This window comes from Pleurodeles waltl, chromosome 8 (assembly GCF_031143425.1).
Source record: "Pleurodeles waltl isolate 20211129_DDA chromosome 8, aPleWal1.hap1.20221129, whole genome shotgun sequence".
NCBI lineage: Eukaryota > Metazoa > Chordata > Amphibia > Caudata > Salamandridae > Pleurodeles > Pleurodeles waltl.
Genome location: NC_090447.1, coordinates 1,308,985,468 through 1,308,999,979, shown reverse-complemented (window position 1 = coordinate 1,308,999,979; position 14,512 = coordinate 1,308,985,468). Strand labels below are relative to the sequence as shown.

At 48.1% G+C, this 14,512-nt stretch overlaps 1 protein-coding gene across 4 annotated transcripts in view; it reads left to right on the top strand.

Annotated features, from left to right (window-relative positions):
- PARP4 (poly(ADP-ribose) polymerase family member 4) overlaps positions 1-14,512 on the top strand; it is a 1,744,976-nt gene that overhangs the window by 1,223,190 nt on the left and 507,274 nt on the right. For all 4 annotated transcript variants that reach the window (XM_069202293.1, XM_069202292.1, XM_069202291.1 and 1 more), the window contains one exon: positions 5,047-5,106. In XM_069202293.1, coding sequence (XP_069058394.1) covers positions 5,047-5,106 — 60 coding nt within the window. The remainder of the gene's footprint in view (positions 1-5,046; positions 5,107-14,512) is intronic.

Below are 14,512 nucleotides of genomic sequence, written 5' to 3'. Positions count from 1 at the left end.
ATGTAGTCAGTGTCTAGAAGCCAGGCTGTCTAGGGGTAGCTGTAGCTGAGCAGCCTAGGCTTATCTAGGAGAAATGCAAAGCTCATGCAATACCACTGTAGTCACACAGTACTTACAAACATGAAAGAAAATACTCTGTGTTACAAAAATAAGGGTCCTTCATTTTTAGTGACAAAATGCCAAAAATACCTTAGAGACTATACTCCCTTAGGAGGTAAGTAATATATACAGTATATACACTAGAATGCAGAAATAGCTGTAAAAACAGTTCGAAAACAGTGCAAATAGTGAAAATCACAATAGGTTGCAATGGGCCTAGGGGGAACACAAACCATATACTAAAATAGTGGAATGCGAAAGTCGGTTTACCACTTAGGCAATTGTGGTGTGTACAGGGGCACTGGGAGTGTAAGAAAACACCAAAGATAAGTAGTAGAATCCACCCCAGAGCCCAGTAAATCACAGTAAGTTTCCTAGAACACACAAGAAGTTGTGATAGAAGATTATGCAAGAACCAGAAGAGACTGCAAAACACCAACAATGGATTCCTGGACCTGAAGACCTGTGGAAGAAGGGGACCAAGTCCAAGAAGCACTGAAGAGTCCGGGGAGAACAGGAGCCCTGCTAACCCGGATGAAGGTGCAAAAAAAGAACCACTGGTGAGAAGGCAAAGTCCGTTATGCACTCAAGAAGACAGATGCAGGCTCCTGGTTGGTGCAGAAGATGTCCCACGCCAGATGGATGATTGCAGTCTGTTTTGCATCACTGGATTCTGCAAACAAGCCTTGGCACACGCAAAGCTCGCAGTTAACTAAAAATGGCGCTGCCCGGGACCAGGAGGGACTTGGTGGCCTCTACCCAGAAGGTTGAGACAGAGGGGGCTCTCAGCAACTCAGAGAGCCCTCAGAAGACCAGGCAGCGTGCACAGGAGTCTCACAGCACGCGGGACAAAGAAGGTGCAAATGGAGGCCAACGGAGCAGAACACAAAGAGATTCCACGCCACCGGAGAACCACTCAGGAAGCTGTGCATTGCAGGATGGAGAGCTGGGGGCCTAAGCTGCGCTATGCACGAAGAACTTCTTGGAAGGTCGCACACAAGTCTTGGCAACTGCAAGTCACGCAGTGCCTGCGTGTACTGTCTTTCGTGGGGAGGCAAGCTCTTACCTCCACAAAAGTTGGACAGCTGGACCTTGGAACTATCAGGGTCACTTTAGTCCACCACCCATTTTGCTGGATCCACGCTCGTCGTCAGGAGAGGGGACCCACACCACTGGTTGTCGCTGCGGAGATGTGCCTGCTGAAGCAGGGAAATGACTCCGTCACTCCACAGGAGATTCCTTTGGTTCTTCTGATTCATGCTGAAGACAGGCAGTTCTCGGAGGATGCACAACCTGAAACAATTGCAGTTGCTGGCAGGAGCTGAAGATAAAATGTTGCAGAAGTCGTCTTTGGTTCTTTGTTGCAGTTTGTAGAGTTCCAGGAGGGTCCAGATGCAGTTCTGTCAATAGAAGATAAAGTAGAGGATTCCTTCTGGAGTCTTGCAATCCGAATCTGAGGAATCACCCAGGAGAGAGACCCTAAATAGCCCTGATAGGGGGATTGTCTAGCTACACAGGTAAGCCCCTATCAGGGGAGGGCTGTGACGTCACCTGCTGGCACTGGCCACTCAGATGGTCCCAGAGTGCCCCAGCACCTTGGAATCCAAGATGGCAAAAGACAGGGACACTCTGGAGGAGCTCTGGGGTGGTGATGGACAGGGGAGTGGTCACTCCAATTTCTTTTGTCCAATTTCGTGCCAGAGCAGGGACTGGGGGTCCCTGAACCGGTGTAGACTGGATTATGCAAGGAGGGCACCATCTGTGCCCTTCAGAGCATATCCAGAGGCTCTGGGAGGCTACCTCTCCCATGCCTGTAACGCCTATTTCCAAAGGGAGAGGGTGTAACACCCCTCTCCCAAAGGAAATGCTTTATTCCTCCTTCGTGGGTTTGAGCTGCTCAAGCAACAGGAGGGCAGAAACATGTCTGTGAGGTGGCAGCAGCTGGGACTGCCTGGAAAACCTCAGAAGGCTGGTATGGCAGTACTGGGGGTCCACTGTGGAGCCCCCAGAGTGCATGGATTTGTAAAACCAATACTAGGATGAGTATTGGTGTACAATTCCCAGGTGTTAGACACCGTACATGGCAATATTCGGAGTTCCCATTGTGAAGCTGCACATGGGTATTGACCTATGTCGAGTGCACGCGTAAAACGGCGTCCTGCACTTACAGAGTCCGAAAAAATGGTCCCGGGCGACGTGGGGCACCTCTGCTAGTGCAGGGTTGCCCTCACACACAGGTACTATGCATCCAGCCTTCAGGGTTGGAAGGCCTGACATATAGGACTTATAAATGACCTGGTGCAGTGAAAATGGCTGTGAAAAGGTGCATGCACCATTTCACAAAGGCTACAATGGTAGTACTGCAGAAGCTTTTGCACGGGCTCCATATGGGGGGGCAAAAGTAATGCTGCAGCCCATAGGGGTCCCCTGGAACCCCAAAGCCCTGCCTACCTAGGTACCATATACTAGGGACTTATAAGGGGACACCAGTATTCCAATTTGGGATGAAATACTGGGTTACCAGTATGCAGTGACAGATTTGTGAGGCGAGAGAGCATAAGCACTGAGGTCCTGGTTAGCAGGACTCTAGTGACACAGTCAAACACACTGACATCAGGCAGAAATTGGGGGTAACATGCCAAAAAGAGGGTACTTTCCTGCAACATCGTACCACTTGCATTAGTAGGGTGGCAGGTATGGAGACTAAGGGCCTGATTTAGAACTTAGAGGTAACGTTCTGCTGCCGGTTTTCCATCAGGAAACCTATCTGCCGCCTTGGCAGGCTGCCTGCCCGATTTAGATGTTGGTAGGACGATAGACAAAAGAGTGCCAGAGTCCCACAGACTCCACCAAGAATCTCCAGCCGCCTCGTCGGCGGCCTTGAGAATTGGGTCTGACGGCAAGACTCCAGCCATGTTTACCACCAAACAGATTGGGATGTGCCTTACCACCAAGCCAGCTGTGGCGATCTGACCTCCAGACATGAGTTGGCGGATTGGGGGGAAATGAGGTTAAAACCTACCCTTTTCCCCATTCCACTTTCATTTTCGACTGGACATGACTGGGCAACACTTTCTGTCACTGCTGCTACTGGACCATAGAGAAAACACGACCCACCCCCCTCCCTGTCACTGGACTGACAGGTAGGTAACCCTCATTGGCTGTGTACGTTGTGTGGTCACCGGATATAGTCACTGGACCACTCCAGTCACATACATGTCCCAGTAGCCTTTTGAAATGCTGTGACATGCATATTTAGGGAACACATTTGTGTGGGATAAGGATGGGGACACACTGATACATTACACATATCGCACACATACACAACTGTCATTGTGTTGTCAATATTAATTGCTAAATGAATGCTGGCACCACAGTGGCGTTACAGTCACAGCTGTTGACTATGCCCATGTGTGCACATTGCAAAGCAGCCTGTACTTGTGATGTTGTGATACCAGTTGTGTATGTGAATCAGTATGTGTACGTGTGTGTGTGATGCAATTGGCTGGTTGAGGTAGAGGAAGCTGGAGTGGGTGATGTGATTGTTTCTGTATATGTGCCACTTGCATGTGGGTTCAATGCTGTTGTGTGTGTTGTGTTGCTTCGTGTAACATTCAGGTGAGTCTTTTTGTGTGGTGGACGTTGTGAGGTGTGTAGTTGTGGTTGAGTGTGCGTGTTTGTGTAGATGAGTGTGTAGTTGTGTTGATTGTTGTGGTTGTGTCGTGTGTGGGTGTAGTGTCAACAATGTATGTATGTTGTGTCATGGATGTATGGCAATGTGTGTTTCCGGCATGCTTGTGTTGTGTTGTGGTGGAATGGCAATGGATATAAGTGTGTATGTAGTGTGGTGATTAGTGCAAGGGGACACATATGGCTAAGGAACACTGTGTGTGTGACTCATCTCTTTTCCATGGCAAGTGCCATTGTCCGATGTCCATTGGGTCCAGCAACGGCCCCCCCCCCTTCAGAAATCCACCACCAGTACACCGCCTGCAGGACTGTAACATCTAAATGGGGTCTACGGGAACACACTAGCCTGACGGCTAGAAAGAGCACTCCTTCGTGGTGGTCTTCGGCTCAGCTGCAATACATCGAAATACGCCAGGCAGGGCACCGTCTAATTGATGGTCTTTTCAGGTCCGCCACTATTACGGATTGGCGGTAACACCGCCATGATCTATATCAGTGCCTGACAATGGTGACAGATATCCCTTACAACGAAATATAAATCCCATTAAATCCTATGTTATTTATATTTTGTCCGACAGGATATCCGTCACATTGTGACGGAGTACCCCTCCACAAAACGCTGAATATGGCCATAAAGGACTCATTTATAGCGTTGCGGATGGATTACTCCATCACAAATGTGACGGCTATCCCATCCGCTGTATTTTGATCTCCATTGGCTATTATGGGATTGTAATACGACGGACGGGAAATCTGTTACGTTTGTGATGGAGTACCACCCTCCACCAGTCTCTAAATCTGGCCCAAAGATCGTGGACGCTAGATACTGCAGCAAGGGCTAAGTTGAGTTTACCTTTACCATTTGCTTTTGCTTCTTTATTTACACATCAGGTAGCATAACCAGCAGAAATAACATTTCTACATGCGTTTCCACACACCTTCCCGTATTCTCAGGAGGTAAGCGCCATTAGCAGGTCATCTACTGGGAACAGATTACCAGTACTTCTTCAGCTAAGATAGATGTTTCCTGAAGGTGCAAGTGGAAAAGGGCATTGTTATAGTTCCACACGCTTTACGCCTTCTTTTTTTTAAATGATGGAATGGTTATTGTACAAAGTCTTCATTTCTAGTAAGTAACACGTTGTATTCAAATGTTAAAAAAAAAAACCTAGCATGTATGGAAAAAAAATAAAACATGTTGTCTTTTTAAGTGCATGCATTTGATTAATGTATTGTCTTAATATATTTTTCCACAAGTTTGCTGAGTCGTCATCCTTGGTGAACTTGCCTGAATTCGATTACATAGAACACCATAAGGTTAGTATCAACTTTGTTAGACACAGTTTTATTACAATGTTGTTTGCACCCTATGATATTCACAGACATAAATAACATTTTTATATGCATAGTAGGTCTGGACACTTGTGCACTTCTGTTGTTTAACGCCTGATTTTGCTCCAGTGAAGATGTCAAAAGCATTCTGCAGAGGAGGTGCTGCTGTGCCCTCGTTGTGCATGTATTCAAATCATCTGGTGTCTGTTCCAGTCTTGTATCCAGTGAACAGTGGGCACAGTGTCATGGCAGGGGCCTTTCTTTAGACCTATAGACAATTCTGTAGGAAGCTGGCCTGGTGTGTGGTGGACACCTATGGTGTTATCACCCTATACCAGGTCTCCCCTATTAGTGAAGTGTAGGCAGTGTCTAGGAAGCCAGGGCTCTCTAGAGGTAGCTGTGATTGAGCAGCCAAGACTTATCTAGTAGACATGCAAAGCTCATGCAATACCACTATAGCCACACAATACTCTCACACATGGAAGAACCGAAGTGTTACAAAAATAAATGTACTTTATGATGGTAACACAAATACTAGAATACTTATAGGCAGTCCCCCAAACGGGAGGTAAGTAAACACATTAATTATATACACAATAGTAAACAGTAAGGAGCATAAAAGCAAAAGGCATTGGCAAAAGCAATAGAAAATAGTGAGGGCCCTAGGGGAGGGCCATATCATATACTAAGAAAGTGAAATGTGAAATACAGTCCCCCACCCAAGGATGTGGAATCGTTAGAGGGGAGCTGGAGGAACCTCAAGAGGTGGGTACCAGAGTGACCTCCAGTGACCAGGAGGGTAGCGGTAAATACCTGGTTTTCCCCAAAACTAGCAGGAGGACTTAGAAAATGGATTGTGCAAGACACAAACCAGACTAGAAGGACCCAAAGGTGGATTCTGGCTGAAGAGGACCTGTAAAGGAAGGGGACCAAGTCCAATTCGAGATCGAGTGTCCAGTCGTGGCAGGAGACACTACCCATCCGTCTGTGGATGCAGGACCAGGTTGACGGAGGACAAAGAAGAAAAGCTGTGCAGTACAGGACATGAAGAGGAGTCCCTGCCTGAAGTGATGCAGATGGTGTCCCACATCGGCTGTTGGGTTGCAGTGGGTCAGTGGCGCAGGAAAACCACCAACAAGCCTTGGCAAATAGAGATGAAGAAGTGTTGCAAATCTGAAGAGGACCAGCAAGGCCCATGGGAATTGACCTAAGGAGGAGAGTCCGGGATGACCCTCAGCAGTTGGGATAGTCACTAAAGAGGATGCAGCCCCCATAGGCAACTCACTAGCAGCAGGCACAGCAAGTCGTTGTGAGACCCAATCAGCACACCTGAAGAGGAGACCCACTTCGCTGGAGCAGCGGAGAGGAGACTGTGCTTGGCAGGAAGAAGTGCTGGGGGCCGGGGCTACACGAGACTGAAGATTCCTTTTAGCAGGAGCATACAAGCCTTGGTAGCTTCGAGAGTCATGGTGCACATGGGTACGGTCCTGCAAGGAGAGGCAAGGGCTTACCGTCTCCCAAGTTGGACAGCTAGCAGAGAGGACCAAGGGGACCACTTCCGACCCATTGCAGTTGGTGCCTGCAGATGCAGAGGAGTGAGTCCTTCACTCCAAGGTAGATTCCTTCTTACTTCTTGGTGCAGGCTGGAGTCTCGTCAGCCTAAAAGGATGCGCAGCCCGGGAAATGTTGCAATTGCTGGAAAGAGCCAGAGAAGCATTGTTGCAAAGCAGAGACGTCGCTGGAGTTGCAGATTGTCGATTCCTGAAGAGTCCAGTTGCAGTTCCAGTGACCAGAAGATGAAGTAAACATTGCAGAGGAGTCCAAGACAGACCCTAAATAGCGCAGGAAGGGGGATTGGTCACCTAGCAAGGTGACCATCTATCAGGAGGGGGCTGGGATGTCAACTGCCTGACCAGGCCACTGAGATGCTCCCAGGGGCCTCTGCCCACCTTGGGTTCAAGATGGCAGAATCAAGTGGCCACCTGGAGGAGCTCTGGGCACCACCCCTGGGGTGGTGATGGACAAGCAAGAGGTCACTCCCCTTTCCTTTGTCCAGTTTTGTGCCAAAGCCAGGCCAGGGGTTCCTGGACTGATGCAAACCGGTTTATGCAAGGAGGGCACCAAATTTGCCCTTCAAAGCATACCGGTGGCTTGGGGAGGCTACCCCTCCCAAACCATGTAACACCTATTTTCAAGAGGAGAGGGTGTTGCCTCTCTCTCTCCCACAGGAAATCCTTTGTTCTGCCTTCCCCTGCTTGAGCAGGGGTCAAGCAGCAGGAGGGAAGGAACCTGACAGAAGGGTGCAGCAGCACAGGATGCCTGGAAAACCCCAGAAGACTGTTTAGATCAATACTGGTGGTCCTCTAAGGTGCCCCCAAAGTGAATGGAATCATACGATCAGAGCTGGCAACAATATTGGGGTATGATTCCGACATGTTTGATCTGTGTCCAGTACACAGGTAAAATGGCTTCCCAACACTGACAAAGTCCAGTGCAATGGAAATGAAGTTCATGCATGGGTGCCCTCACACACAGTTACGTGCACCCTGTCTTGTGAGCTAGGAGGGCCTACCATAGGGGTGACATACAGTGACCGGGTGCAGTGACCTGTGGTGAAAGGGTGCATGCACCTTTTCATGCAGTCTGCAATGGCAGGCCTACAGACACATTTTTCAAGATCTCACTACAGCTAAACTAAACGATTGCACTGTTCAAAACGAGTATCACCTTGACCATGGCTTGATCCATTTCTATCATGGTTACAAGTATCCTACCACCTTTTTAAGTCTGGCATTAGCCAAAACATTTTGATTTTTCTAAAATATATGCATAATATACTTACTTAAAGGGGCTTTCAGCCACCTCTCTTCATACATGGGTCTGTTGTTGTGTCATTCCAATTTTACTTTTGCCTACTACAGCATACAACATGGGGCAATGGTTCAGCCTAATAAAGCCTCTGGTTAACTTTACTTTGGGTGACTGTATTTTGCTCTTTCACAAGAACATTCATACACAAAGAAGTTCCAGTGGTGGCCGGCAGCTTTAGGAGGGAGGCGGGCGGGCGGGATACACACACACACACACTCATTCTTTCACACACAGACATGCACGCACGCACATCCATTAACAACACTCATACCATTCAAACATGCATGCACGCACCAAACATTCATTTTAAAAGGTTGCACACATACACACACACACACACACTTACCTTCAGCCTCCAGGTCCCAAGAGGGTTGGGACTGCTGCCTTCCCTCAGCCAATGAGGGAAGGCAGCAGTCCCAGCCTCGTCACAGAGTGGGATGGGGTCAGTGAGACTGCTGACCCCACCCCACTCTGTGACGAAGTGTCACTGATTGACACTCGCCCTGGGCACTTCAGGGCTTAAACCTGAAGCGCCCAGGGAGAGTGTCAATTGGTGACGCTTTCCTCGTCACCCAGGGAAGAGCCTCGAGGTACCTTTGCTGAGCCGAGTAGGTCACGCCCATGGGAGCTGTGACCTCCTCAGCCCAGCAAAGTTCAGCTCAGGCAGCCAGGAGTGTGCGCAAATCGCCCATGTCTACTCCTGGCTGCCTGAGCCAAACAAGGATAGTGTCTGTCAGGCTGACCTTTGTTCAGCCTGACAGACACTCTTCATGAGGGGCAAAAGGTGGGGGGGGGGGGGCCTGGCCCCTCCGCCCTAAAGGACAGGCCGCCACTGAGAAGTTCCCTTTAGTGCCAGTGTTGCCTGATGTTTTAGTAGGACTCATTTGAAGTGAGCACAGGGCACATTCCAGATTTATCACGCCCTGTCTCCTTCCATTGCTGTTATAAATTCCTTTTGAAGTGGACTGCTGCTATTTCACAGCATATACTGTATTGTGTTCCTGAATATCATGTTTCATTTGCAGCACACTTGTAACAGTTTTATCTAACCATAGGTGGGGTGTAATTTTGGTTTTAGTTTCCAATATTTTATACTGTGTACCCTGTCTCCTTCTTTCTTTCTCCTTTTCATTTTTTCTTTCCTTTATTATTTGTTTTCCTTCTTGTTTCCCTTTTTCATTATCTTTTTTTCCCTTTCTTTTTTTACTTTTACTTTTATCTCTTCTTTCTCCCACCTTGCTTTGTCTACTTGCTTACTTTTTCTTTCCATATTTTTCCTTTCTTCCTTTCTTTATTTTTTGCTTTCCTTCGTTCTTTCTCTTTATTTCTTACATTTTCCTTACTTATTTCCTTATTTCTTTCCTTTTTCTTTCATTCACTCTTTCTTCCTTCTGTTTGCCTTCTTTCATTGTTTTTGCCTACTTGCCTTTTTTCTTTCCTTCTTTTTCCTTTTTACCTTGTTTCATATTTTTCCTTTTCTTTCTTTCTTTTTGCCACCTTTCAAATTGATTTCCTTCTTTACTTTTGTCTTTTGTTTTTCCATCTTTATTTCTTGCCTTCTTTACTTTTGCCTTTCTTTTTTCCCTTCGTTATTTCTTTCTTTTGTACTTTTCTTTGCTTCTTTTTTAATCATCTTTCCTTTCTTTCTTGCATCTTTATTTTTCTTTCTTTCTTTTTTGTTTCTTTCCTCTTTTCATTCTTTTTGCCTTCTTTTGTTTTTCTTTTCTTCTTTCCACTTTGTTTCCTTCTTTCTGTTTGCCTTTTTCCTTGAATTATTTCCTTCTTTGTATTTTCTTTCCTTTTGCCTTCTTTTCTTTTTTCTTTCCTTCTTTCTTTTTGCCTTGTTTCTTTTGTCTTTCTTGCTTTTTGCCTTCATTCCTTCATCCTTCCTTTTTCTTTCCTTGTTTCTTTTTTGCTTTCTTTCGTTTTTCTAACCTTCTTTCTTTCTCTTTGCCCCCTTTCCTTCTTTCTTTTAGGTTTCTGTCCTTGTCTTCTCTTACAAATCGCGATTGAGTCAGAGGCAGACTCTGCTCCCTTCCTGTAGTATCTTGACTAGTGCTTCGACTGTTTCCTTTGTACAGTGGAATGCTTTACGTATGTGCTTGTATTTGTTTGACATTGCTACTTAGAACCCTCGTTGCCAGATAAAGTCAGTTATCCTAAGACTTCTTCTTGGCAAGCAGTGGTTTGCCGTGGGTCTTTATTTACGTTTGGATTAAAGTATCTTTATCTGCATTCCCTCTTCCTGTCGTGGTCTTTCACCTGCACCTCATTACCACACTTCACCAACAGATTTCATAGTAGTGACAGATGCGTCACTTCTGGGATGGTCAGCCATCTGGAAGAGGTGGAGATGAGAGGCCTCTGCTCTTCAGCGGAGTCGGGGCTCTAAATCAACTTTCTGGCGTTCCGTGCAATGCGGCTAGAATTTCTTCCCTCTGTCAAGGGAAAGGTGGTGGAGGTGTTCACGGACAACACTACTGCAATGTGGTACTGCTACAAGCAGGGCAGGTTGGGGTTGTGGACCCTTAGTCAGGAGACCCAGCGCCTCTGGACATGGGTGGAACAGCAGGGCATAACCCTGATGGTTCAACACCTGGCAGGTTCTTTGAACAACAGGGCAGATGAACTCAGCCGCCGATGCTTAGCGGATCACGAGTCGCATCTCCAACCCGAGTCGGTGCAAGGACTCTTTCAGCAGTGGGGAGAACCTTGGTTAGATCTGTTCGCCTCTAAAGAGAAAACGCAATGTCAGTAGTATTGCATGTTTGAGTTCCCAAGGCACCAATCGCTCTGCGACCCTTTTTCGTTGCCAGCGGAGTTCAGGCCTCCTGCACGCCTTTCTGCCCATACCACCTCTGGCTAGAGTTTTCAAGAAAATCAAGAACAACTGGACCCAAGTAATCATTGTGACTTCGGATTGGATTGGAGAGTTTAGACCGTCTGTAGGGACGGGCATTTTGCCTGTACGGTCCTGAAGGGCTTACTAGTTTAGAAAATTTTCCGCAGCCCACTGCCAGGAGGGTATGGTTTGGGTATCTATTCAAAGGTAAGGAATCTGCAGCTTGAGGTTTCTATCAGATGAACAAGTTACTTACATTGGGTAACACATTATCTGGTAGAGACTCTATCTAGGTGCAGTGTCCTTACAGCTACTCATGCCTCCCTGCTCTGCGGACTCATTTGCTAGGGTTAGGGATAAACACTTTCAGGGACCTAGTTTGGACTCTCAATCCTCAGTTCATTTCATAGCTCTGCGTTGCTGGTGTGGAAAGTCGTGAGTAAAGTAAGTAATGTCTTTGCGCCTGGGTGACCACTGTAGGAAGCTGCCTCTGTATATGCTATTCCAAAGTAAGGTATTTTGTGCACAGAGTCTAGTGGATTTCCAGAGGCTTTACAGAGGCTAAAGTAGATGATACTGATACTCGCTGTTGTAGTAGTGTGGTCGAGCAGTTAGGGGTATCAGAGGGTAATGCTGTGCTAAGCATTCTTTGTACACACACAGTCAAGAAATCAGGCATATACTAAATGACTAACTCCATTCCAATGTTTTATGTATCAAAAATATACTTTGTTGCTTTATTTCTAGGACCAATAGCATCCTTGTTACAGGTGAGTACAGTTTCAAGAATGTATCACTTTCAAGTATTAAATGCACTTTGTTTGTAATTCACCGATAAAACAGTTTTCAGGTAAGTAATATTTTTCAGTATCAAAAATCGACAGTGCAATTTTATTGAAGGCAATGCAGTCCTGGGGGGGGGGAGTACGTACACAATTTACAGGTAATTATTAGACTTCCGGTCCCTGCCTTCAAGGGTTAAGGTGTCTACAGGGCAAAGTTTAAGAAGACACCAAGAGTGCACCACCAGCATTACATGGCCGGTTGGGTGCAGAGGTCAAAGTTGGTGTTGGGCGCCCAATGGGATCCTATAGGGACTGGGGGCGTTAAAAAGACAACGTTTTGCAGGTAAGTACCTGCGGTCTCCAGGCTCAGGCCCAGGGGGTTTAGATCAGGGGTGGAGGGCACAGGTAAGCACCAAACACACACCTCAGTTGCAAAGGGGCGGTTGGGTGCAGGGTGCAGACACAGTGTGGGGTGCCCAATGCTTTCCTGTGAGGAACTCCCGGTTCACAAAGAAGCTGCAGGCTTGGTCCAGGGGGTTGGCTGAAGAAGACCAACAGCTGGACAGTTAAGCTGAGGCTCCTCTGGACGTTGATGGACCCTCAGCTGGGTTCCTCAAGGCCAGGAGGTTGAAGGTGCAAGGATATCTCTGGGAATCGGGTATCTTCACCAGATCTATTCAAGGTCAGGGGGGTCCTCTGGATTCAGGCTGCAGGCATCGTCGTGGTCGCCAGGAGGGGCCAACCCAGAGTGGACTTGAGGTCAGAATTGCCAGGGGACTCTCACTGGTCAGGTGGGTCACCCGGACTCGGGCTGTGGGTGTCGGGTGCAGAGTGGGAAGGACTAGCACAACTGCAGGGCTCTAGAGTCCTTTTGGAGGTTTCTTTGTGAACAGGGCCACTGTCCTCTGGAGATTTGGCCTTTAAGGAAGGCAGCCAGTCCTCTGAGGGTTGGTAGAGGTCGCTGGTCCTGCAGGACGAGTTGTCTTCTTGTAGCAGGAGTGCTGTGGAGTACGTTTGATAAACTTCCAGCCCATGTACTTAATATGGCGACAATGCATAAAGAATGGACACAGGCACTGTAGGGGTGTAGGAAAGTACCATCTTGCCTGGCATGTTACCCCCATTTTTCACTGTATGTATGTTGTTTTAGTCCCTGTGTCACTGGGATCCTGCCAGGCAGGACCCCGGTGCTCATAGTATGTGCCCTGTATGTGTTGTGTTCCTTGTGTGATGCCTAACTGTATCACTGAGTCTCTGCTAACCAGGACCTCTGTGTTTATGCTCTCTCTGCTTTCCAAATTTGTCACTGCAGGCTAGTGACTAAATTTACCAATTCACATTAGCACACTGGTACACCCATATAATTCCCTTGTGTATGGTACTGAGGTACCCAGGGTATTGGGGTTCCAGGAGGTCCCTATGGGCTGCAGCATTTCTTTTGCCACCCATAGGGAGCAAAACTGGACAAAGGAAAGGGGAGTGACCACTCCCCTGACCTGCACCTCCCAGGGGAGGTGCCCATAGCTCCTCCAGTGTGCCCCAGACCTCTGCCATCTTGGATTCAAAGGTGTTGCAGGCGGCCAGTGCCAGCAGGTGACGTCAGAGACCCCCTCTGATAGGCTCTTACCTTTCTTGGTAGCCAAACCTCCTGTCTTGGTAGCCAAACCTCTTTTTCTGGCTATTGAGGGTCTGTCCTCTGGGGTATTCTTCAGATAACGAATGCAAGAGCTCACCAGAGTTCCTCTGCACTTCCCTCTTCGACTTCTACCAAGGATCGACCGCTGACTGCTCCAGGACGCCTGAAAAACAAAGTAGGAAGATGACTACCAGCAACCTTGTAGCGCTTCATCCGGCCAGCTTTCTCAACTGCTTCCTGGTGGTGCATGCTCTGAGGGCTGTCTGCCTTCACCCTGCACTGGAAATCCCAAAGAAATCTCTAGTGGGTTGATGGAGTCTTCCCCTGCTCAAGCAGGCACCAAACGTCTGCATCACCAGTCTTCTGGGTCCCCTCTCATCGTGACGAGCGTGGTCCCTGGCACATAGGAGTGGCATCCAAAGACTCCCAGAGTCCAGTGATTCTTCAGTCCAAGTTTGGTGGAGGTAAGTCCTTGCCACCCCACGCCAGACGAGATTCCTGTGTTCTGCGTGATCTGCAGCTGCTCCAGCTCCTGTGCACTTTTCCAAGACTTCCTTGGTGCACAGCCTACCCTGGGTCCCCAGCACTCCGTCCTGCAGTGCCCAGCTCGCTGAGTTGGCATCCGACGTCGTGGGACCCTCTTTTGTGACTCTGAGTTCTGCTCCTGTGGGGGCTCTCTGGGTTGCTGGCGCCCCCTCTGTCTCCTCCTCCAAGTGGCGACATCCTGGTCCCTCCTGGGCCCTTGCAGCACCCAAAAACCTCTAACGCGACTCTTGCAGCTAGCAAGGCTTGTTGGCGGTAATTCTGCGTGGGAACACCTGTAACCTTCATCACGACGTGGGACATCTTCCATCCAAAGGAGAAGTTCCTAGTCCTCTTCGTTGTTGCAGAATTCCAAGCTTCTTCCATCCGGAGGCAGCTTGTTGCACCTTCATCCGGGGTTTTCTGGGCTCCTGCCCCCCTTGGACACTATCGTGACTATTGGACTTAGTCCCCTTGCTTTGCAGGTCCTCAGGTCCAGGAATCCGGTTTCAGTGCACTGCTGGTGTTTGTTGTTCTTGCAGAATCCCCCTATCACGACTATTGTGTCCTATTGGGGTATTGGGGGTACTTTACTCCTGCTTTCTAGGGACTTGGGGTGGGGTATTTTGGTAACCCTCACTGTTTTCTTACAGTCCCAGCGACCCTCTACAAGCTCCCATAGGTCTGGGATCCATTCGTGATTCGCATTCCACTTTTGGAGTCTATGGTTTGTGT